The sequence below is a fragment of the Thunnus albacares genome, chromosome 13, assembly GCF_914725855.1.
Source record: "Thunnus albacares chromosome 13, fThuAlb1.1, whole genome shotgun sequence".
Lineage (NCBI taxonomy): Eukaryota > Metazoa > Chordata > Actinopteri > Scombriformes > Scombridae > Thunnus > Thunnus albacares.
In genome coordinates this window covers 31,092,694-31,117,711 of record NC_058118.1, presented here as the reverse complement: position 1 = coordinate 31,117,711, position 25,018 = coordinate 31,092,694, and the positions used below count along the sequence as shown (strand labels likewise).

At 40.1% G+C, this 25,018-nt stretch overlaps 2 protein-coding genes across 5 annotated transcripts in view; one reads left to right on the top strand and one right to left on the bottom strand.

The window, feature by feature from the left end:
- alg8 (ALG8 alpha-1,3-glucosyltransferase) overlaps positions 1-17,139 on the bottom strand; it is a 39,577-nt gene extending 22,438 nt beyond the window's left edge. For 2 of the 3 annotated variants that reach the window (XR_006406896.1, XM_044371426.1), the window contains exons 1-13: positions 17,028-17,139; positions 15,631-15,709; positions 15,114-15,307; positions 13,561-13,670; positions 11,729-11,796; positions 11,483-11,609; positions 10,160-10,263; positions 9,915-10,035; positions 9,658-9,797; positions 8,694-8,833; positions 8,220-8,317; positions 7,252-7,324; positions 6,898-7,152 (exon numbers count right to left, since the gene is read on the bottom strand). Coding sequence is in view for 2 of the 3 variants with exons in the window: in XM_044371426.1 (XP_044227361.1) it covers positions 6,927-7,152; positions 7,252-7,324; positions 8,220-8,317; positions 8,694-8,833; positions 9,658-9,797; positions 9,915-10,035; positions 10,160-10,263; positions 11,483-11,609; positions 11,729-11,796; positions 13,561-13,670; positions 15,114-15,307; positions 15,631-15,709; positions 17,028-17,113 (1,566 nt within the window). In the remaining variant the exon portion in view is untranslated. Of the gene's footprint in view, positions 1-6,179; positions 7,153-7,251; positions 7,325-8,219; positions 8,318-8,693; positions 8,834-9,657; positions 9,798-9,914; positions 10,036-10,159; positions 10,264-11,482; positions 11,610-11,728; positions 11,797-13,560; positions 13,671-15,113; positions 15,308-15,630; positions 15,710-17,027 lie in introns of those variants that run through there. The other variant, XM_044371425.1, reaches the window with a different exon arrangement.
- Positions 17,140-18,802: 1,663 nt separating this feature from the next.
- Positions 18,803-24,470, top strand: ccdc90b (coiled-coil domain containing 90B). Of its 2 annotated transcripts, none has more exons than XM_044371751.1 (9): positions 18,803-19,039; positions 19,726-19,845; positions 20,922-21,025; positions 21,108-21,209; positions 21,371-21,412; positions 21,757-21,828; positions 21,913-21,966; positions 23,529-23,643; positions 23,802-24,470. In XM_044371751.1, the coding sequence occupies exons 1-9, from the start codon at positions 18,988-18,990 to the stop codon at positions 23,855-23,857; spliced, it is 717 nt and encodes a 238-aa protein (XP_044227686.1). In that variant the 5' UTR covers positions 18,803-18,987; the 3' UTR covers positions 23,858-24,470. The 2 variants fall into 2 exon arrangements, with proteins under 2 accessions (XP_044227686.1, XP_044227687.1); XM_044371752.1 differs by lacking the exon at positions 18,803-19,039 and adding an exon at positions 19,535-19,623.
- The last annotated feature ends 548 nt before the right edge of the window (positions 24,471-25,018 follow it).

The following is a 25,018-nucleotide window of genomic DNA, read 5'->3' as shown; positions in this document are numbered from 1 at the left end:
CCAGCTGACGGGAAGGTGCAGCCATAGAAAACATGGATTCTTGGGTTTGAATCATAGACTGTATAAAAAATATGGACGTAGTTACCGTGACGTCACTCGTTGGTTTCTGAAGAGCGGTTTTGAAGCTCAAAGTGAGCCGCTCCGGCCGTCGCCATCTTAGCCGTGCGTGACGCTGCCCAACTCCCAGCCAATCAAAAATGGGCAAAGAGGCGGGGCCGAACGGCTGAAACAAGCCACCTAGCGGCTGGTGGACCTGTCAGTCAAAGCAGCCATGTCCTTCATTATGCAGAACTTTACGGCTTAATAAAATTTAAACAGGTGAGTTATAAAAAAAATTCACCCCCCGTACAGTTGTCATGAAAGAGGAAATTAGCTACAGAGACCAAAACCGTTGTTTGTACCAGACTGTAAACATGTTTATTTCTGCTGTAAAGTTGGACATTTTAACATGGGGGTCTATGGGGATTGACTCGCTTTTGGAGCCTCTAGTGGTCGTTCAAGGAACTGCAGTTTTTGGCACTTCTACATTGGCTTCATTTTACAGCCCCAGAGGTTACCGCTTGGTTTGAACACTTGGTTCAAATATACTTTAAAGTGAGACTGAGTAACTTTTAAAAACAGAAATAACTTTATGCAAAGATTCAGCTCAAAGTGTTTTACAAAACAAGGTCAAAGTAAGGGCCAAAAACAACATGAAAATAAACGATAATAACCTGAAAACTTGAAGTCAGAACTTCCTGCTGCAGTCTGACTCGGTCTGGTGTGACCGTTAGCTTCTGGCTAACGTTAGCAAACGCATCGGTTCAGAGACTTAATGACTCTTTTCTATTTGTTACCTTTAATTCTCACTTTTGGTTCAGAAAATCTCACAAAGTCTCACTTTAAATCTACTTAAAGGGGAAATTTCAAGAGGTTCGATCTATATTTCATAAGTTGTTCAATCTTTCATATTAGATAATAACAGAGTACGAGCAGTTCAGCACGATAAAGAAACTGTATTGAAGGACGACGGGTCAAATGATCGTTTACTAATACCAACATGTGGTTCAAAGTGCAGCCGAGAGATTAATCAATATAATGATCTTAATTCCTGCTGTTGGAATAAACTCTGACTGTGAGCAAACTGCAACCAATAACAAACAACATGAGTCATTGAAGTTTTGTTTTAAATTCCAGCTGCGACTAAAACGTCACAGATTCCTCCGAGGATCATTTTTAATTAGTTAATTTAATGATCGTTTAGTCTATAAAATGTTTGTGACGCCTTCGAATGTCTGAAGCACAAAGAGATTCAGTTTAAAATGATAGAAAACAGAGAAAAGCAGAAAACAGTTCAGTTTTTCTACTAAACAAACAATCACTTCAGTGCCGTTTGGAACAATTCTGTACTTTGGTTCATTTCATTATTGTTCATGTGTTTGTGCAGATATTTGTATCGACGTCAGAAAACATCTTTCTATCTCAGCTGTGTGAGCAGTGCATGCTGGGAGTATGGATGTATTATAAGAGCTGGATACCGGACAAAAAATGGCGCCCATTCAGTCCTACAGGAACTGCTCGCCTGGCGCATACGGCAAAAAGTTTCTAGCTTCCGGGTTTGCTTCCGCGTTGTGTGGACCACTGAATATGCGCAGTAGTGTTTCCCCCGCTGGCCCCGCCCACATGTTCCTGTGCTCATGCTCGGTCCATAGACTTTACATTGTGATGACGTCACGGATTTTTAAATTGCTTTTCTCGGCTCGAGGAAAGTTTTACAAACATAAAACCAAAAGTTCATCATAGAAAGAGTCATAACTGATGTTTGCAGTTCGAGGCGTCCTGTCAACAGTTTTACAGGCCTTGTTGGGCCGCAGTGGGATTTTTCGCTGCAATACCGCAAGTGGCCACTGGGAAAAATGGACGCAAGGCCAAGCGGCTGCGCCCTATCCAGCTCTTATTATACATGCATGGTTGGGAGCCTGCCCTGCAGTGCATGCTGGGAGCTTGTCCTGCAGTGATCTTTGCTCTGAGGTCTTTGATCCTCTTATCGCTCTAAAGGCTTTAGCAGGCTGATCTGTAACGGAGCGGATTTACAGTCAGCTGAGACTCAACAGCCTCCTGCAGGCCGGAGAGACACAAAATATGAGCTGAAAGCTTGAAAAACGAGCTGCTTCTAAACACGAACACACTCAAAATTATAGTTTTATACTTTAAAAAAGACTCAGCTGAAGTTCAGTTAATCCATTTTCCACCTCAGAGCCGAGCAGCGTTTCCAAGAACCAGATAATCCTCAAAAACCTGATTCACCTGAGCTCCTGTAGAACCAGGTCAGTTACTGCACAAGAGACACCCGAGACAAACCAGGACAAACCAGGACAAACCAGGACAAACCGAGACAAACCAGGACAAACCAATACAAACCAGGACAAACCAGGACAAACCGACAAACCAGGACAAACCAGGACAAACCGAGACAAACCAGGACAAACCAGGTTCTCAGGGTAACCCAGACAAGGTTTTATTAGTTAGTATGTCACCAAAGAGACTTTTAGGATTCTGTTCTTTCTCTTCCATCTCTTGTGCAGTGAGGTGTTACTGATTAAAGCTGCAGAGTCTGTACCAACTCTTTAAAGGAATAGTTCAACATTTTGGGAGATTCGCTTATAGAATTGCAAAGTGTTTTTCCTTATTTGGTTTTTCTCATTTCAGATGTTTCCTCCTCAGTGTTACTGGACATAGAAACTCTCCTGGATGTTTCAACCATCATATATGTTTATGTTCTGACCACCAGTTTGATTTTTTTCAACTTCTTTTCTGAGAAATTGTTTGTTTTTTTTAAGTCCGTTTGGTGGACAGCTCTAAAAACTACAATACCCATAAGCCTCAGCTGCTGTTGTCATGGAGAAGAAGCCAGTCAGAGGTGACAGTACACCATGTTCACACTGTCGGATACATTTCTTTTCTCTCTGTTTTGTTTCTTCCTCCAGACTAAAACAGCAGGTTTTCTCCCCTGAAAAACAACATTTGCAGTTTCACGCTGCAGTTTAGGATCTTAAGCGTGTTCACACCGGAGGAAACGACATGTCACATGAACGCCATCGAGCGTTAAGGCCTGTAGTGTGAACGCAGCCAAACCGTTTCTGAATGTTCAGTTTTAATGAGCAACAACTGTAAAAACCCAGTTAAACCAAACGTTTCATGTTTCCGATTGAAAACATTCAAACTTTTTAGGTTTTCTTTCACTATTTCCTTCATTTCTCAAAAGTTTAAAATTTAAAAATCTTCACCAAAATAAACACAAATAAACACAAATAAACACAACAACAAACATAAACGAGCAGCAATGACGTCTGGATGCAGAACATGTTATTTCACTTATTTTAAAGATTTATTTTTTTTGTTTGCTGTTTTTTTTTTTGCCGTTATTTACGAGTCAGCGTAGCGAGACAGTAAACAGGAAGAGGGTGCGGTGTGACATGTGACCAGGTTCCCCCAGCCGGGAATCGAACCGTGGTCATTGTGGTTATATGGTTTATAGACCACCAGGGACCACCAGAAGTTCAACTGAATGATTTTAAGTGTTTTAAATCTTTTTACTTTTATACAATGAGGTGTGAGATGAGACCAGGCTGGAGGGGAATGTTTGAAGTTGTCTGTATAGTTTGGTTAGAGGCCATTTTGTCCTTAAGCTGCTAACTAATAGTCGTACATAAAGATCTGATCTGCAGGTTACAACAACACTAACAGTTCTCATCGTGCAATAGATATTTACAGTGAAGATGTTCATTTTAACAAATCATGTGTGTTGCCTTATCAATAAAGTTTTTAAACAAACTTCACGGCTTTCATTTAAACTCTGAACCAACCAAACTGTATTATTATTATTATTATTATTGATGTTTTTACTCACCTGCTGCAGGAATTTACATCTTTTCTCAGATGTTTGAATCCAGCTGGACCTCGCACTCTGGCCCGTCGGGATCAGATCATTTTGCTTTTTAAAACTGAGGGATATTTATTACAAGTGTGGTGTGCTTTTATTTTGAAAGATTGATTGACAGGATGAGAATTTTCTGCAGGGTGAGACATGTCTGTCATCAAACTCATGAAAGTTTTGGGCCCATTCACTTGAAATTCAATTAGTAAATTGAAAACTCTTGATGAGTTTGTGTGTAAAACAAATTATTTTCCTAATTTTCATCAAGTTTATCTTTAGAAAAGTAAAGACTTTTAACCCACATGACCTGGTGAAAGTTTGATTTGAATGGAGAGTGTCAGTGAACCCACACCTTTTTGAACATTTACTGCTTCCACATAGTTTTAGATACAAACTTCATTTGAACTTTAAATGAGTCGCGAGACTTTGACCTAAAAATCTTGAATTTACATGTTTTTTCTATCTTTTATTGTTTTTGAGATATTAGAGTGTGAGTTTTAAAGTCTTTTCTTGCTCCTCCTGTGATTTTATAATGAGTGTGTATTGTGGAATGTTTCACAGCACTGAGGGAGTGACATCACCAGGAGCAGCTGGAGAGGAGGATTTTAGAGTACGCTTCTTGTGAAATATCCTCATAAATCCCATGACTTTGGCCAAATCTCACATTAAAAATCATATTTTAGTAGGAAAATTCGTGGCGAATCCATTGATACAGGTTTGAAAGTGGTCAGACTTATAGTTTAGACGTCAGAAGCCTCTGTTTGACATAAAGTTCATGCTTCCCCATTGTTTTTTACATTGTAAGGGTGATGTAGCACTGCAACTTTCAGGGCTCATAAAATCCAAAACTTTTTTTCAGCACAGTGTCATAAGTCACCTATTACAGTTTGAAGTCGATACCATTAACGCCCTCGGAGGAGATAGCATTTGTCGGGGGCCAAAATTGAGGCAAAGTCTTATTTTGAAAGGCTAATTGCAGACTTCCTGTTGGATTTAGGTCAGGGGTGTCAGTGTACGATTTGTAGGTCTTGATGAGACGAATAATTGAGTTTTGGTTTGATCTCTCTACGACATTCCTACGGGCCGTGGCAGCCATTTTAGTTACATAGGTGGCGCTAAAGAGCACATTTTGGCACTTTAGTGGTTTATTTTTACATTTTATCAAATTTTTCACCAGACCTGATGTGTGTGCCAAATTTGGTGAGTTTTTGAGCATGTTTAGGGGGTCAAATTTAGGGTTGAAGTGGCGTAATAATAAAGAAACAAACAAACAAACACACAAAAAACAACAGGTTCCTTGTCTGTAGGCAGAGGACTACAGTTTTACAGTAGTCCTCTGTCTAAGGGCGAGGACCCTAATTATTACAAATGCAAACAGGATCAATTTATTTTTATTTTTATTTGAAAATATAGAAAAAGAAACATCGTAAATGTCCTTCATCATCTGTCTTTCAGTTTTGTTTTGGTCCACGTTACTTAAAAACAGGAAGTAGTTCTTCACTACTGGTCAGTTTGTTCGATCCATCGGCTGCTTTCAGCTGGAAACGTGACGTCTTTAGCGGCTCCTGGTCGCTCCTTTGTCAGCGCCGCTCAGAATGAAACATGAGGGTTTAATGCAGGTTTCTGATATTTATGTAGATTTCATGGATCATAAACACTTCGTTAACCAGCAGTCGTCACCTGCATCTGTCACCATCTAAACGAGCTGCAGACGTGTGTTCAATACGCTGAAAAACACAACAAATAACAGCCCAACATTTCTTCTCACTGTTAGAAATGTGGCTGAAATATTTCCAGTGAAGTGAAACGGCCGCCATGACGCCGGATCCTGTAAACCGATCACCGTGCTGCATCGGTGAGTTATTATCTGTGCAAACAGGATAATAAATATCATCTCTGGGGCATTTTCAGCTCCACAGACCTTTAAATATGTGAACTATGATGGTTTGGGACAGGGCTGTGTGATATGATGATAGAGAAATGTCCATCGTTTATAGATCAAACTCTTTACAGCAATATTTTTATCTTTTGGAGTCTGATTACATTAATGAATTTCTCTTCTTGGCTTTTTACTCGCAAAGCTTTTATTGCACTTACAGTAATGTAACGAGTGTAGACATCATCAACTTGAGAACTTCACCTGGTTGACTGTCTCTCCTCTGCTCCGCTGTGTGCAGCACACGGAGGTCTTAACGCCGCTCTCGCTGAACGCAGTAGACACTGTGTTTATTTATGTGCAGCCGTTTCCTTTCAGCTCAGTGTGAGAGTCTCTACTGCGTTTTGCTGTCATTTACGGTTCAGCGAGGGCGGCGTTAAGCCCTCCGTGTGCTGCACACAGCGGAGCAGAGGAGAGACAGTCAACCAGGTGACGTTCTCAAGCTGACGTCAGCTACACTCGTTATATTACTGTAAGTGCAATAAAAGCTTTGCGAGTAAAAAAACAAGAATTTATTAATGTTATTCACACAAAAGAAGACAAAACGAGGAGTTTGTACCTATAAGAAGGGTTCAGGTATGAAAAGTCTGACATGGACCAGAAACTATTGATTCATTGAGTTTACAGATAATGTGCTATATCATAATTAAACTGGTGAAATGATCTATATTAAGATATGAGGTTTTGTTCATGTCGCACAGCCCTGGTTTGGGAGGATTGTTGTGTCTGTTTTTATCACATGTTGATCATAAAGCAGCTCTAACAACACAAACTGAACCAGAGAGAGTTTAGGAGGCTGCAGACCAGTAAGTCGACTACTGTAACGACAAACAGACAACATTTTCTGCTTCATAATTCTGCTGCAGCTGCTGGAAACATCTGGATGAACGTGGTCAGCGTTCGACAGGAAGAAGGAAAACAAGCCGAACATTTAAACCGGAGCAGGACCGACCGCCAGTCTGTCAGTGTTTTGCTCAGGGGCACGTGTGCAGGACGGACGGCTGTGTAGCTGTCGGGGGGGTGGTGGGGGTGGGGGGGATCTGACCTGTGACCTTTCGGGTACAGGACGACGTCTCACAGCTGTTTGGGCTTCTCCTCGCGTCTCAGCAGACTGACGTACAGACGCAGGAAGGAGTAGCAGACGCCCAGAGAGCAGTACACCGAGGTCGCCAGCAGGGGGAGGAAGGGCAGCTTCTGTTGCCACGGCGACAGAGGGAAGACGACCTCGCAGGCGATCGCTACGGCGACCAGGCCCAACAGGTAGACGACCTCCAGAGGATGGAGCAGAGAGCCCTGACCACTGAGAGGAGAGAGAAAACAGATGATCAACCAATAAAATGTGATTAAAGTTTGTTTGTTTTTGCTAAAATCTTGACTGAAAAGGTGTTTTTTCTCCCACCTGTGGAGTTTCCTCAGAGCGGTGAAGGAGAAGATCGTAAACATCAGCATCAGCACGACTTTGATGGGCAGCTCTGCAAAACACAAAATATCAAAATATCAAGTTACTTCATTTAGTTACCGTGGAAATACAAGCCGATAGAAGAGAGTGTCAGGATGTTTTTCAGTCTCAAAGAGGCGGCGTTAAAAATTAACTTTAGATTAAATTCAAAATCAAGAAAAACATAAAAACACATTGACAATAAATGGGCAGAAAAAAGACCTTTAAGAACTGGTTTCAAGATATTACAAGTCCTTAAAGAGGACATAATCTGCACATTTCCAGCCTCTATATTTATATTCTGGGTCTCTACTGGAATAAAAACTCCTTATTTATCTTCTCCTGGTCCTTTATGCAGCCCCTCAGTTCAGCCTCTGTCTGAAACAGGCAGTTTTAGCTCCTGTCTCTTTAAGGCCCCGCCTCCTGATGAGCCCACTCTGTTCTGATTGGTCAGCTTTCAGGAAGCTTCCTCCGGCTCCGGAGGCTACGTAAACAAACTATAGTAGCAGGATTTCACTTCTTTTTCTCCTTCTTTACTCCAAATGTCAACTTCTCAAATCCATCCGTACATGTTGGAGCTGAACAACACATGGAAACACCTTAGCAACCACCTTAGCAACCACCTTAGCAACCAAGGCTATGAGCAAGGTATAAAAAAAGCGTTGCAAACAAAGTGTTCAGAGCAGGTTGAAGCCCTGAGTTTTGACTTGCAGGCAGCATTTCTACATACGTTCACCTCAAGTTTTGGAATCAAGCTTAACATCCGACATCAGAACACGATATAAATAACAGAATATCACAAAAAGCAGAATATGCCCCCTTTCAGTTTAGGAAAATTACACTTTTTCAGGGTTTTTAAAGGTTTCCTGAATTAGAAATTGTCCCAAAGAATAGTTTCCAGCCCGTCTGTCTGTCTGTCTGGTGTTTACCTGCCGGGGTGAAGAGCAGCGGGAACAGCGAGTAATGACCTGTAGTGGTCAGTATCAAGAAGATCCCAGCATCCTCTCTGCTCTCAACCGCCAGGATGCTACAAGAAGAAAAACACACAAAAAGTTTTGGAGAAACTTTGACGTCAAATGTTTCAACAGCTTCTTTTTTCTCTGGTTTCTAACTGGACTTAGACATTTAATATGTTCAAAATGTTTTTGTTTTGTATCGTTATGAGTTTGTCCTCCATCTCTTACAGCGTAGTTGCGTTCAGGGCCAGTATGAAGAGTAGGACATGTTACAGCTTCCCTTAATGTCTTCAATGATTGATTCCAGTGCAGAAGAACTGAAACACTTCCAGGAATCAAACTTAACTATTCCTGTCTCCTGCTCTACAGTAATAACACCATTATCTCTTAATGTACTGACAGCATTAAGAACGCTGTAAAATATCACCGGATGTATCGTTGGCTGACCTCAGAGGCAGGATGGCGATGAGGACGGCCTTTTCGTGGACGTGCCAGCCGAACATGAAGGAGGCCAAAGCGCAGAGCAGCAGGCAGCGCAGGAAACCACGAGCACCACGAGGACGCCGCCAGATGGACGCCACCGCCGGCTGCAGAGACAGAAAGTTAAGAGTGAAACTTCAGGTCGATACCAGACTGATACTTTTCATTAAACTTGTTATTTTATGACTTAAACCTGCATTAACTGATGTTTTGTAGTGAACATTAACTCTGACTCATCATCAGCTTTAAGTTGATGTGTTGAACTTGTTAACAAACAGTTGTTTATTTCCACATCCAGCAGCTATGGAGCAACATTATCGTCACATTGATAATGTCAATAATTACTTGTGGCGTTCCTCAGGGTTCTGTTCTTGATCCTTTATAGTTTTAATCTGGTTCAAGAAACTTGACATGATGTTTTTTGTTCACTTGTTTTCAGCAGAATATTCTGTAAAAAGCATCTTTGTCATATTATCAGCTTATAGAGCAGTTGTGGCTAACATGTTAGCAAACAGTTGCTTATTTCCACATCCAGCAGTTACGGAGCAACATTATCATTCATGTGGAGTCGTGTTTCTGTCCACCTGGTGAATGTGAGTCCAATATTCTCTCTCTTTTAGTTCTGTTTTTACTCTCCACCAACTCCTGAGGGAAATATCTGGCTCTTTAGCTGCTAAATGCTCCACTATGTTCACCAGCTAGTCTACAGCTAACTGTGAGCAGGTAGTGTACAGCGGCTTTTTACAGCTTTTACTCTGAAAACGACGTTATGAGACGCTGAGAGTGAACCAGAATGAGCTGAAACTCACTATAAAGCTCCGTAAAGCCGAAAGGAGCTGCAGAGTCTCTGATATAATAGAAATACTGATTATAGCTGCTTTAACATCCGGGACGCTCACATGTAAGGATGAATTAATAAGTCGCGACTCACCAGGATGGACAGCAGAGTGCAGACGAGTGTGATGGAGGGAGAGACGGAGGGGAGGACCGAGTGCTGGAACTCCTGAACCAACCCGCCCGTCATGGAGGCTCGAGGAAGCTCCGCCTCGTCCAGCAGCTTCAGACGAACGCCTGGAAGAAAAAAAAACAAAAAACCAGCAGATATTAAACAGTTTCATGAGTCTTTATCCTCACTGGAGCTGTTTCAAACCTTCATAACAGAAGACAGAATTACACTCAGAGTCTCACCGAGCGTCGCCAGGCTTTTGTCCAGGACGTTGTAGAGCGCCCAGATGTTCGGGGCCCAGTAGGCGTGACAGAGGCCCCGTTTGAAGGGGAAGAGACGGGAGAGGACCTGAGGGAGCTGCCCCTGGAAAACACAACACACACGTCTTCATCAGCGTTCAGGATGATAAACCAAACGTTCAGATTTAAGTGAACTCTTCTTCTTCTCTGTGTCTGAACTCATCTAAGCTGGAGGAGACTGAACTCACCATGGCGATGAACGGGCCGAAGGACAGAGCGCAGACGGAGACCACGATGCCGCCCAGAGCGACCAGACGCAGCGGACTGAAGCTGCTCCACCTGACTGAACCGTCTGCACAAACACACTCATTGTTACGGACTAATAACAGAACTAGAAAAGGTACATTTAGATGTACTGGCTGCCTGAGAAAAACACACTTTTTGTTTGGGTGTTCAGTGAACTCAGTGGTTGCTACGCGGCGTCTGGTGCGTTACTGGATTTTGGGCCTCATGCAAGAATGTTTCCAGATTTTTATCCACAAAAATCTCGTACTTTTATCTGAGAGATTTGCTCGTACGAGAGTTCCAAGTCAGATTCAACAAACTCTCTTAACTGCCCAAACTTGTCGTGAATCGCTCGTTTTGGCCTGATGAAGGTCACCTACCGCTAACATGTCTGTATGAGGTGACTGTTTTGCTCCATTTGTGGGTGAGTTTCATTCATAAAAATGTTACCAAACAGTAAATAAAAGAATTTCACACTGCGGAGCTTCAAGTTAAGTTCAGGAGTGTCAGCAGAAGAGGATCCGAAACAATTAGAAAATGTTAATTAAATTAATACACTGTGACAGAAATAAAGAGCGAAGGTTTTGACGTGAAGTTAGACGCTAAAAACATCTTTCTAAAGCAAGACACTCCGTGATTAATATGAGAGGCGTCATGTGACGTCACAGAGATATTAGAGGAGAGAATATTAGAGCCTCCAGTAGCTGATGTTACACTGTCAACATGATGCTGCTATATAAAGCCAGGAAATATATATATTTTATTTTAGTTGACTTCAGTATCATATTTAAACTCCAAATTAATTCAGATTAAGACGTTATAATACTAAGTGTTTCTCCTCTTGTGAATAAAGTCAAACCGTCTGTTCATGACTTCTTCAGTTCTGAACTCGAGCTGAGAAGTCGTCCTTGGAAACCGCAGCTGATTGGATGAACCACCTGTCCATCACCGTCTTACCTTTGTGAGGCAGCTGGATTCACAAGATCACAAGAGTCCTGATTGGTCCGAACCATCGGTGGTTCAGACACAAACACACAACTTGAAGCCTGACAAGATGGATTCTCATGTGATCTCACAAGGTAAAGAGAAAACTGATGAATGTCACAAATGTCCTTGAATCACTCGTTTGTGCCTCTTTAGAACAAATCTGTTGGTACGAGTTCTTCTTGCATTAGGCCCAGTGTCTTACTGCGTCTACACTGAAACTGTGTCAGCCGTGTTCTTCTGACTGAACAGTACACTTCTGAGTTAATCGATACAGCTGTCACACATGTGTGTTTGTGTACCTTTGTTGTCCTGAGTGAAGCAGTAACTCCTCAGCAGGTAGATGCCGTAGGCCGGAGCCACGTACAGGTAGATGTGCTTCAGGTTGAGCAGGATGGAGAACAGCAGCGCCCCCTGCAGGTGTCGAGACTGTTCGACACAAACAACAAGACAAAGACTGAAGCTGTTTGTTGAATTAAAATCATCTTCTTCATGTCGTACATTTAGAGTTACATGAAGTCACGTCTGGAGCGTCTGGAGGTTTGTACCTGCAGGTGTTTTGCAATCGACAGCAGCAGGAAACCAAACAAGAAGCCGTTATACTGGAAATGAATATCTGAGAGAAAACGTCAAGGAACAAACATCATGTTCATCGAGTTCTGAGCCTAAAAAAGACAAATTACACTGAAAATCTATCACATGTTCTGTTCATAGTCGGCAATATGATGAAAAGAACAAATCTATCAATCAATTCCCACAGTGATGAACCTTTGGATACATGTGAGATTTTTTATTCAGTGTGTGAGATGATAAAAAAATAATGAAAATGTTTTTAAAGATGAAGACATCCTTAGAAAAAAATCAACCTTTTACAGAAAGGACGAGGAAGAAAGCAAGAAGTATCCTGGCAGAGAGCTCCTGTCCTCCATTCAGCCAGATTTAGCCTCTGAGCTCCAGGAGGCACTGTAGAGTGACTATAGAGACTGTAGAGTGACTATAGAGACTGTAGAGTGACTACAGAGACTGTAGAGCGACTATAGAGACTATAGAGTAACTACAGAGCAACTATAGAGACTATAGAGTCACTATAGAGCAACTATAGAGACTATAGAACAACTATAGAGACTATAGAGTCACTATAGAGCAACTATAGAGACTATAGAGCAACTATAGAGACTATAGAGTCACTAGAGAGCAACTATAGAGACTATAGAGCAACTATAGAGACTATAGAGTAACTATAGAGACTATAGAGCAACTATAGAGACTATAGAGCAACTATAGAGCAACTATAGAGACTATAGAGACTATAGAGCAACTATAGAGACTATAGAGTAACTATAGAGCAACTATAGAGACTATAGAGTAACTATAGAGACTATAGAGCAACTATAGAGACTATAGAGTAACTATAGAGCAACTATAGAGACTATAGAGTAACTATAGAGCAACTATAGAGACTATAGAGTAACTATAGAGCAACTATAGAGACTATAGAGTAACTATAGAGACTATAGAGCAACTATAGAGACTATAGAGTAACTATAGAGCAACTATAGAGACTATAGAGTAACTATAGAGACTATAGAGCAACTATAGAGACTATAGAGTCACTATAGAGACTATAGAGCAACTATAGAGACTATAGAGCGACTATATAGACTATAGAGTGACTATAGAGACTATAGAGTGACTATAGAGACTATAGAGTGACTATAGAGACTATAGAGCAACTATATAGACTATAGAGTGACTATAGAGACTATAGAGTGACTATAGAGACTATAGAGTGACTATAGAGACTATAGAGCAACTATAGAGACTATAGAGTCACTATAGAGACTATAGAGCAACTATAGAGACTATAGAACAACTATTGGGCGACTAACACCAACACATTTACAGAAATGTTTATTAATGTGTGTTGTCATTATAAATCTTTTTTTTTTTTAATTAGGTATTTTCCGCTTCGTGTTCACTGACTCGTTACAAACCAGACGAGTTTGATGTAAACATCAGGTCACATGACCCGACAGGTTTGGTGCATCATCAGGTGGTGACTGACAGCAGGTCAGTGCTGCGTTTATTGATCTTCTCTGGTGTCATTAAGAGTTCGCTCACCTTTGCTTTGCTGTCTGATGTTTCAGATTAAAATCCTTCAACTGGATCAACAAACCAAACTGAACCAAACAACTAAGCAGCAAAAGTTTCCTAAAAGTTTTTCACACTTTTTATTCAGTTTAAAGTGTGAAAAAAAGAAAAAACATCAGTTTCTTTTCCTGCCTCCGGATCCAAAATACTAAAAACTTTTGACTGAATGACTTTGATGTGATAAAAGTTTATATCTGATGTTGCGTTCAAGGTCAGAGATGAAGGATACGGTCGACGATGAGGAGGCCGAAGTTCCAGAGCAGCAGAACGGCCAGGACGAAGGGCGGCTGGTTCAGGATGTCCCGCGAGCCTTTCTGCTCCTGAACACACCTGCAGCACCTGGAGGACGACAGCCAATCAGATTCATCCATTCATTTGCTCTTTTTATTCAATTTGAGGAAAATTATTTCAACCTGTTCTTGTGTTTTAACTTCACTTTAATACAGAAAGAAAAAACAAAAACTGCAATAATTAATCAATTAATTGATCCACATTAAATCAATCTGCAACTATTTTTTATAACTGAATAATTGTTTTCACCATTTTTTAAGCAAAATTAACTGGATTAGCTTCTCAAATGTGATGATTTAATGTTTTTCTTTTTGATACAGAATATGATAATAAACTGACTGTTTTATTTTAATTGATAAATTAATCGTTTTGTCTATAAAATGTCATAAAATCTTGAAAAAAACCCGACGTCTTCAAATGTCTCATTTTGTCTGATCAACAGTTATAAATCCAAAGATATTCAGTTTATGTATTATAATAAAGCATCAAATCATCTATATTGATAACTGAAGACTTCAATGTTTTTCTGTGTCATAAACTGATGATCAGACTTTGGATTCGTGAATGTTTGTCGGACAAAACGAGACATTTGAAGACGTCGCTTTGGGCTCTTAAATATTAAAACAGGCTTTTGACATTTGATAGACATCATATATATCATATATGACACAGAAAAACATTACATTTGAGACACATTCAAGAAGCTAAAACCTGCAAATGTTTTACATTTTTACTTAAAAAAATGACTAAAAATGATTCAAACATCACAATAGTTGCAGATGAAACTTCTGTTGATCAATTAATCGACTAATCGTTGCAGCTCCAGTCAGGACAAAATAACATTTAAAGACCTGATTCTGGTAAATTATAACGACATTTTGACATTTTATAGACAAAACTAGAGATCGTTAGTCGCAGCCGTGATTCTAATGATGTGTGTGTGTGTGTGCGTGTGTGCGTGTGTGTCTGTGTGTGTGTGTGTGTGTGTGTGTGCGTGTGTCTGTGTGTGTGTGTGTGTGTGTCTGTGTGTGTGTGTGTGTGTGTGTGTGTGTGTGTCTGTGTGCGTGTGTGTGTGTCTGTGTGTGTGTGTGTGTGTGTGTGTGTGTGTGTGTGTGTGCGTGTGTGTGTGTGTGTGTGTGTGTGTGTGTGTGTGTGTGCGTGTGTCTGTGTGTGTGTGTGTGTGTGTGTGTGTGCGTGTGTCTGTGTGTGTGTGTGTGTGTGTCTGTGTGTGTGTGTGTGTGTGTGTGTCTGTGTGCGTGTGTGTGTGTCTGTGTGTGTGTGTGTGTGTGTGTGTGTGTGTGTGTGCGTGTGTCTGTGTGTGTGTGTGTGTGTGTCTGTGTGTGTGTGTGTGTGTGTGTGTGTGTGTGTCTGTGTGCGTGTGTGTGTGTCTGTGTGTGTGTGTGTGTGTGTGTGTGTGTCTGTGTGTGTGTGTGTGTGTGTGTGAGATGGATGCAGATTGAATCAGAGACTCTGATCAGACTGCGGACTGACTCTCTGGCAGCGAAGATGAAAACCAGGTCGGTGAAGATGACTGACAGCCTCTGGAAGAGGACGGTGGCGGGACTGGCGTAGTTCAGCTTCTCCACCGCCAGCATGTCGCTGTCGAAGTGCTGAGCGACGCGGGACAGACCGAACTCGAACCAGGCGAACAGCGGCGGGTAGTCCAGGGTCCACTCCGACGTGTTCTGTAAGGACGGAAAAAAATATTAAAACCACGAGAGGAAGATGATGATGAGCGAGGCGCTAATGACAGACGACGTCACATGTTGTACAGATCATTAACATCAGCAGGATAGATTCAGATTACAATCAAATGCAGATTTATTTCATTCTGTGACTGAGAGATGAACAAAATAAGATGAACCAATAATAAATTAAGAGAAAAACCACATGACAGAACACACACACACACACACACACACACACACACACACACACACACACACACACTTCCTGTGAGAGCGCGTGCACCAGGTGTGTGTTTGGTCATGTGATCAGGTCGACTGACCTCATAGTACCACCTGGACACCGGCAGACTGTGAGTGATGGCCAACCAGTTCCTGTGCACCTCGAAGTCTGTGGAGTGACTGACGGACACACAGCAGCAGGTTAACAACACTTCAAACCAAACTTCATTTATTCATATTATTCATATTATTCATATTATTCATATTATTATTGTGACTTAACAGCAAACGTACATTCAGCTACAGGTGAAGGAACACAAACACAATCCTGTCAGTTTTCAGTATTTGACTGAAATTTTGCTAATTTGCATGTGATGAAATAACAGCAACATTAAATCAGTTCGTTCTCTCATTATTACTGAATTTCAGGTCATATTATATTATTTCTCCTGATCCTTTGGACTCGTAGCAGGATCAGTTGTGTTAAAACTAGTGCTGAGATCCAGATTTCTTATTGTTAAACTGGAACTTTTCTTTTATTCTTCCAAAAAACTTTATTTATAATATTCAGAGTCTAAACAGTAAAACAACACAGAAGAAGAAAGAAAAGGACGTTAAATTAAAAGTAATGAGAGCAAAGTTAAGTAAATTGAGAAAATGAGGCGTAAATGAATATTTAAATAGATAATTAACAGATTTTGGATATAATTATATCACCACTACAAGTGAGAGAAATAAAGCCACAAATTCAGTCCAGACAATTAAGTATTATTGTAACAAAACGTGTATTTCAGCAGATAAATAAGGTCTTTATTGTGTTTCTATAAACCCTGCAGCCAGAAGACAACAGCACATATGCATCAGGTTGATGATGAAGTGATGAACAAAGATAATAAGGTTTGAATGTTACAGAAAGCGGGAACACCTGATGGATTAATGCATAATTCACCTGTAGTTGATTGAGACTCTGGGTGGGACAGATATGAAATTATACTATATTATATTTCTGAGGACTGAAGCTTCCACACAGGATATAAAAGCAAGAATAATATCATCATTTTAATACCTGTTAATAACTGTCTTAGTTTGACTCTAATAACTAATAATAATCTGTATTTAACTTCACATCTCTGCTTCAAACCGAACTTCTAATGAAAAACGGCGCCATCTTGAGGCTGTTTGGCTGCAGAAGCCGAAATTTAAATACACGTCACGTTAAATGTACATCAATAAAACCTGTAAAGTCTCATATAACCAACGACTACAAACATTTATAATTTATCGTGTTGAAGGGAGTCGTTTTAGCAACTTTCTTAACGTTGACAAACAGTTTAAAACATATTCTGGATGTACGTTACGCTGCTCAGGCTGTTAGCCGGATGCTAACAGGAGCCGCTGCAGCTTTTAAACGTTCGTTTAATAAATGAAAAATAACGTCCTGAAGCTGCAGATCTTCATGTAACTCGCTGTTATTTCACTGCAGAGTATTTACACTCACTAGGCGCTGATGAACAGACATTTCAGAAGAGAAACTCCGAGCGCTAAAGCTGGAAACCAGCTCCAACCGTCCGCCGCGGACGCCATAGCTGTGACGTCGATGATTCTGTCAACAAAACTTTATTGACAGTCAGCGGTGGAGACAGTATTCACATACTTCAGTAAAAATACTCCATTACAAGTACAGGTCCTGCATGAAAAGTCCTACTACAGTAAAAGTACATAAGTATTATGAGCTTGATGTAGTTAAAGTATTGGAAAGAAGAAAAAACAAAGTTCTGATACACAAATCTGTTTTCAGTTTTTGGACTTTTTCTCTAATCTTTGATTTTTGCTGAAATATTGGATCATTTGAACATTTATTGAAATGAAAGCATGTGAGAAGTTTAGAGGGAAAAATCACTATTTGGTGGAGCTGTTAACAACTCATAGACATGTGAAATGTGACCCGGACTACACACTGCTTTTTGTAAGACGTCAAAAGACAAAAAGGTTGGAAACCACTGGTTTCATCTTTAACAATGTGTTGTATTTTAAAAGCTTGTTATATTAGAAAGTACAATATTTCCCTCTGAAATGTAGTGGAGTGGAAGTATAAAGTAGCATCACATGGAAATACTCAAGTAAAGTACAAGTACTTCAAAACTGTACTTCAGTACAGTAATTGGGTAAAAGTACTTAGTTACTGTCCATCACTTGTCTCTGATACTGATAGTTTTCACCAGTGATAATTTTGATGAAGGACAATATGTACATGTAGCAACACTTCTACAAACAGTCATGTTCAGATCAACCTGTTTTGGGGCCTCAGGGCTAAAATGTTCTGTTCCCTTTGAATCCTGCACAGCCAGAGCTACCATGTGGGAAGAGAACTCACTTTGTGGTAATTTGATTAAACTGGGGCTGCAACTAATGATTATTTTATCGATTGATCTGTCGATTATCTTCTAAATTAAGCGATTAGTTGTTTGGTCCATAAAATGTCAAAAAATTTTGAAAAATGTTGAGCCCGTTTTTCATTAGAAGTACGTTTTGAAGCTGAGTTGAAAACAGATTTGTGTATCAGAACTTTGTTTTTTCTTCTTTCCTCTCCCATTAATCATCTCACCACCCCTCAGATTTATCTGCTGACCCTTTGGAGGGGCCCGACCCCTAGGTTGGGAACCACTGGACTAAACTAGCTAACTGTATATAAAGTAGTGTAAACTAGCTCCACCTCCAGCAGCTACAACAGTAACATGCTGCTCTAACACTGATGCTTCACTATTAATAATCTAATGATGTCATATATAATAATATATCAGTCAGAGGGACCAAACCACTACTTTTACTGCAATACTTTAACTACATCCAGCTCATAATACTTATGTACTTTTACTGCAATACTTTAACTACATCAAGCTCATAATACTTATGTACTTTTACTGCAATACTTTAACTACATCAAGCTCATAATACTTATGTACTTTTACTGCAATACTTTAACTACATCAAGCTCATAATACTTATGTACTTTTACTGCAATACTTTAACTACATCAAGCTCATAATACTTATGTACTTTTACTGCAATACTTTAACTACATCAAGCTCATAATACTTATGTACTTTTACTGCAGTGAAGTATCTGAGTACTTCTTCCACCTCTGTCAGACACCTGCATCGGTTTTAATTTGTATCAGATCAGAATCAACATTTCTGCTGCTGCCTGTAATGATGTGAGATGCACTGCAGTACTTTTCTCGTGTCTCTCTATAAATGTCCGACAGTTCCTGAATGCAGCACCAGGAGGAGCTGGTCCTCCTCCTGGTGGCCTGTATCCGGTCTGCCAGCACTGTCAGCGGGATCTAACAGAGCTAACACCCCGTCAGGACCAACTGGAGTCTGCTTCAGTCGGTTGTGTGTTTCAGTGTTTCAGGAAACTTTTCTGTGACTTATAAACTCTTCAGAACAACTTCCGGCATGAACGCGCTGCTGCGGCGCTGTCAGCCGCGATGGGTCTGCACCTGGAGAGGTGAGCGTGTTTTCCTCCACTTACACAAAATAAAAGACGACCTCTGAAGTAATGTCACTAACCGCAGTGCACGCTGGGTCCAAACGGGACAAACCAGACTTGTGACATCATTTAACCTAACGTCAGTCACGTGATTGAACCTAAACTCCCCGTTTATCAGTGTGGCGTGGTGACTTCTGTCTGACTGGTTCATCAACTTAAAAGATAAAGTCTAACTGTATTTAAACTGCCTTTTTTGTGTCTGCAACAGCAACATATCTGCTCTGTAAAACACTTCCTGTTTTCTCCTTTCAGAAAAAACCTGAAAGCAAAGGGAGGAATTTATTTTAAATTCCTTGATTTCATGATGGCGCCTCCTAGTTTTACATTATTTCCATTAAATACCGTTCTGTCACCCATCTACATAGCTGGAGTCCTTATTTCCATTCATCAAATACATTATTTTCATAAAGCGATAACATGTTCTATCATCAGCAGAGCAGACGGTCACACTGAGCCTGACTGCATCCTGCTCCACAGACTCTGAACAACAACCACATTAGCTTTGCTGCTAAAGTCTCCTTCTGATCTAACTAACAGCAGAGGTTGGATCAGTCTTAGTGGTCACAAGATGATTAAAGGGATAAGTTAAATAAAACATATTTCAGACCCTAATAAACAGATTAATGTGTTTTTGTGTGTGACAGATCTCCATGTGGGAGCACCTGTGGCGACCTTCGACGTGAGGAAAGTGGAATTAACACCTCTGGAGCAGCGGAAACTCACCTTCGACTCCCACGCCATGGTGACGGAGCTGGAGAGCAGCGGTGAGGAGACAACATGCTCCAGAAGTTTACTGTGCTTTGCCAGGAATCACACTCAATGAAAATAAGGGAATATATCATTATAATCATGATATTTGATACCTGACATGGGGAAGAACTTTTAAGTTGAACTTGTTAGTAAACAGTTGTTTATTTCCACATCCAGCAGCTATGGAGCAACATTATCGTCACATTGATAATGTCAATAATTACTTGTGGCGTTCCTCAGGGTTCTGTTCTTGATCCTTTATAGTTTTAATCTGGTTCAAGCGACTTGACATGATGTTTTTTGTTCACTTGTTTTCAGCAGAATAGTCTGTAAAAAGCATTTTTGTTATATTATCAGCTTATAAAGTAGTTGTGGCTAACATGTTAGCAAACAGTTGCTTATTTCCACATCCAGAAGTTATGGAGCAACATTGCAGCAGTCTGTTTGCCGTTTGGTGCTGAGCAGGTAGTGGACAGTGGCTTTTTACAGCTTTTTTCTCTGAAAACAGCTGCCTGCTGCAGCCCAAAACAACGCTATGAGACGCTGAGAGTGAACCAGAACAGTAAAGTTGCAGCCGGACAGATAAACAATGAGCTGAAACTCACTATAAAGCTCCGTAAAGCCGAGAGGAGCTGCAGAGTCTCTGTAGGTTCATCACTACGAGTCACAACCAACACGTTACACACTGACAGGTCAGACTGGAGGGATAGAAATATGTGTTATAATCGTAAAAAATAGAAGATCATGACAACTAGGCAAACTCCAATATGATCAAAAGCTACTGAACAGCTACTAAACAGCTCTTGTGGTCAGATTGTTTCTGTTTCCAACTGAAGTACAGTTTTAAAACACCGGTCACTCAGTTTCCCCTCAGGGATCAATAAAGTATTTCTGTGTCTGATTAAACCAGGCAGCACTTGAGACAATTGGTTAATATATATTGAACTTTTGTTAGGAAGTCTGCGTACATTGTATGTCCAGGTTTAACCAAAGTCAGACCGTTTGGCTCTAATAATCACATGTAGTATAATAAATACTGTAAAAGTTTTCAGCTTCAGCTTTTCAAACCAAAGTGTTTTTATATTTGCAGGTTTTGAGAAGCGTCAGGCGGAGCTCATCGTTTCAGCTCTGGTCACTCTGACGACAGCGAACATGGACATCGTTTATAAAGACATGGTGACCAAATCCCACCAGGTAGGACGCCGCGAGGACGTTTACTGGAGGTCTGCAGAGTCTACACACACAGAGCGGATGTTAACTTTAGTTTTTCTCTCAGGAAATCGCTGTGCTGCAGATCATGGCTCATCTGGACTCCATCAGGAAGGACATGGTGATCCTGGAGAAGAGCGAGTTCGCCAACCTTCGATCCGAGAACACGGTACGACAACACGTTAAATCTCTTTTTCTATTTTAGTTCTTTAATCATGTGTTGATCAATACCTCACTGCCTGTCCAGTGACACTCAGGCTACACAACTGTGTCCAGATGTGTTTGTGTATTTATGTCAGTACTTTTTCAAAACTGTTTCTGCTTTTGTAGAAAATGAAAAGAGAACTGGAGCAGCTTCGGAACAGACTGACGGTGAGAAACATGTTATTTATATAGCCAAACATCACAAATCTGCCTCAAGTGACATTATAATCTGTACATCAATACCCTCTATCCTCAGAAAAAACTCCCCAAAACATATTCATAGGCAAAAATAAAATAGAAGAAAGCTCAGGAAGAGCAGACAGGAAATAGATGTCAGTTTCACTGTTTGTTAGACTTCAAATGTGATAACTTCCTCTCCTCTGATGCCTGAGTTTGTGATCATGTAAACTGCTGGAGCATAAAGCAGCAAACGTGTTTTTTATAGAAACTGTTAACAGTTGAGCAGCTTCACTGTGTGGTCTGATGGATTTGAGGATGTTTTTTTTGTTCAGGAAGAGAGTCAGAAAGTCCGATCAGATTCCAGACTGGACATCAACCTGGAGCGCAGCAGGACGTCTGACATTGTGAGTGTGTTTGTCATGTTTTATTACAGTTAGATGATGCTTGTTGCTGCAGTGTAGAGAGACGATTCTGTGTTTTTCTTCCAGTTTACTGATCAGGAGAAGAAGCTGATGGAGGCGAGCACAGAGTTCCATCACAAGGTAAATATATATATTTATATATAATATATATGTAATATATACTGCTGGTATTCATGGATAGATGATGAGACCCCCGGACACATTGAAGTAAGACCCCCAGACTGAAAGAGGTGCAAAACAACTACAAACAACATGGCCGTGTCATTTGTAGTCACTTTACGCCGTTTTTCATCGTTGTTTTGCTTCCTTTTGTGCCGTTGTTTTGTGTCTCTTTATAGACATTTTGTGTCTCTTTGAAGTTGAAATATGAACAACACGACTGCGTCATTTGTAGTCATTTTGTGTCTCGTTAAAGTCAACTACAAACAACATGGCCGCTTCATTTGTAGTCATTTTGTGTCTCGTTAAAGTCAACTACAAACAACATGGCCGCTTCATTTGTAGTCATTTTGTGTCTCGTTAAAGTCGACTACAAACAACATGGCCGCGTCATTTGTTGTCATTTTGTGTCTCGTTAAAGTCAACTACAAACAACATGGCTGCGTCTCGTTAAAGTCAACTACAAACAACATGGCCGCTTCATTTGTTGTCATTTTGTGTCTCGTTAAAGTCAACTACAAACAACATGGCTGCTTCATTTGTAGTCGTTTTGTGTCTCGTTAAAGTCAACTACAAACAACATGGCTGCGTCTCGTTAAAGTCGACTACAAACAACATGGCCGCTTCATTTGTTGTCATTTTGTGTCTCGTTAAAGTCAACTACAAACAACATGGCTGCTTCATTTGTAGTCGTTTTGTGTCTCGTTAAAGTCAACTACAAACAACATGGCCGCTTCATTTGTTGTCATTTTGTGTCTCGTTAAAGTCAACTACAAACAACATGGCCGCTTCATTTGTTGTCATTTTGTGTCTCGTTAAAGTCAACTACAAACAACATGGCCGCTTCATTTGTAGTCGTTTTGTGTCTCGTTAAAGTCAACTACAAACAACATGGCCGCTTCATTTGTTGTCGTTTTGTGTCTCGTTAAAGTCAACTACAAACAACATGGCCGCTTCATTCGTAGTCATTTGGGGTCTCGTTAAAGTCAACTACAAACAACATGGCCGCTTCATTTGTAGTCGTTTTGTGTCTCGTTAAAGTCAACTACAAACAACATGGCTGCTTCATTTGTAGTTGTTTTGTGTCTCGTTAAAGTCAACTACAAACAACATGGCCGCTTCATTTGTTGTCATTTTGTGTCTCGTTAAAGTCAACTACAAACAACATGGCTGCTTCATTTGTAGTCGTTTTGTGTCTCGTTAAAGTCAACTACAAACAACATGGCCGCTTCATTTGTTGTCGTTTTGTGTCTCGTTAAAGTCAACTACAAACAACATGGCCGCTTCATTCGTAGTCATTTGGGGTCTCGTTAAAGTCAACTACAAACAACATGGCTGCTTCATTTGTAGTTGTTTTGTGTCTCGTTAAAGTCAACTACAAACAACATGGCCGCTTCATTCGTAGTCGTTTTGTGTCTCTTTGAAGTACTGAACTGAACTTCGGTGGTGCTCAGAGTGGGATATGATTGGTTGTTTTTGGATGTGACTGGTTGATGACATCACTGCGTGTCTCCTGTTGTCAGAGAGCCGACCTCGTCAACGACAACATGGAGATCAACAAGAAGATCGACCTGCAGGTGGCTTCGCTCAAAACCGTCCTGGAGTCTCACAAACTGGAGACGATCCGCTACGTCGCAGGTACGACGAAACGACACAGCCACAACGTGTCGCAAGTTTATTTATTTTTTAAACTTTATTGAAAACAATCAAATTCAAAACACAGAGATGTTCACTGACATGTTTGAATAAATACATGAAAACATCACATCTGACCAGTTTTCGTTTCCTTTTTTCAGCGACGTTGTTCTCCTGCCTCGCCATCGCGCTGGGCGTCTACCGGCTGTGGAGGTGAAGGAGCTTCATCACAAACACACTCAGCTCGTCTTCATACTCGACACAAAGTAGTTCCAGTCAAACGTCTTTAAAACGGACGTAGTTTAAAAAACGCAGCTGCTGCTGCTGATTTCTCATCATGTCACAATTTGAAGTATAAAACTATCTGCATGGAGAGAAGCTTCTCTGGTGTTTTATTCTTTGATTTGGGTGAATTAACCCTTTAAAAGGACGTATTTATAGTTGATTTTCAGAAATGTATTTTACAGTCTTGACAAGAACAAATTTCTGTGTAAAAGTGTTTTTTTTTTTAAAAATGAACTTTGTGTTATTTTGTGTTTAATTTAAATCCAATCTGTGTTGTTTCAGACGGGAAACGTTCATCATATTTACTAAACTAACTGATCATTTACTGACAATATGAAGTTAGTTGTTGTTACAGTTTGACTGCAGATAATCTCTCTGATAGTTTTTTTTAAGTCAAAAGAAAAAGATTGTAACAAAACATTAAAATGTATTCAGAGTTGTGAAATTTAAAGACGTTCTTGAGTAAAAATCTATAAAACTTTTATTTTATTGCTGTTTTTAAAACTAAACGAAGGAACTAAAACTCAAGAAATAAAACATTTCTGCTGGAAAACAATAAACTGTGTTTTTATTTTTGGTTTTAAACAGACAAATAATTATCAGACAATCACAACAACGTATCATACAGTTGTAAACAGTTTGCATCACGTGAGTCATCAGACTTTTGACGGTATATTTTTTATAACATTTATATGACACACAGAGTATAAACACAGATAAATGCATATTATAAATATTGATTTATTGTATTTTTATCTGATTACTTATTTACATGATATTTTATTACTTTATATTAAATCACGTCTCATCGTCACACTTAAAGATGATGTTTGTAAAATTAACAATAAAGATCTTCAGACACTCAAAAAAACCTCAAAAACAACAAACAGACGAGCCGAGAAACAAAAAATATGAAATAAAAACATGAAATAAAAACATGAAATAAAAACGAGCTTTTTATCAGGATATAAGCTGCTAATAACACAGTTCTGTATAAAGATCATCTGGAGCAGGTTTGAGTCTTTTAATGCAAAGACTTGATGTTGATGTAAAACGACGGTCTTCACTTTTTCTGTCTCCATGGTGACAAGTT

What these genes read in the sequence shown, in the direction of transcription:
- ccdc90b (XM_044371751.1), top strand. Translation starts at nt 18,988, where the DNA reads ATGAACGCGCTGCTGCGGCGCTGTCAGCCGCGATGGGTCTGCACCTGG. An exon ending in ATGGGTCTGCACCTGGAGAG is followed by an intron (nt 19,040 to 19,725) that starts GTGAGCGTGTTT and finishes TGTGTGTGACAG; the next exon opens with ATCTCCATGTGGGAGCACCT. An exon ending in TGGTGACCAAATCCCACCAG is followed by an intron (nt 21,026 to 21,107) that starts GTAGGACGCCGC and finishes TTTTTCTCTCAG; the next exon opens with GAAATCGCTGTGCTGCAGAT.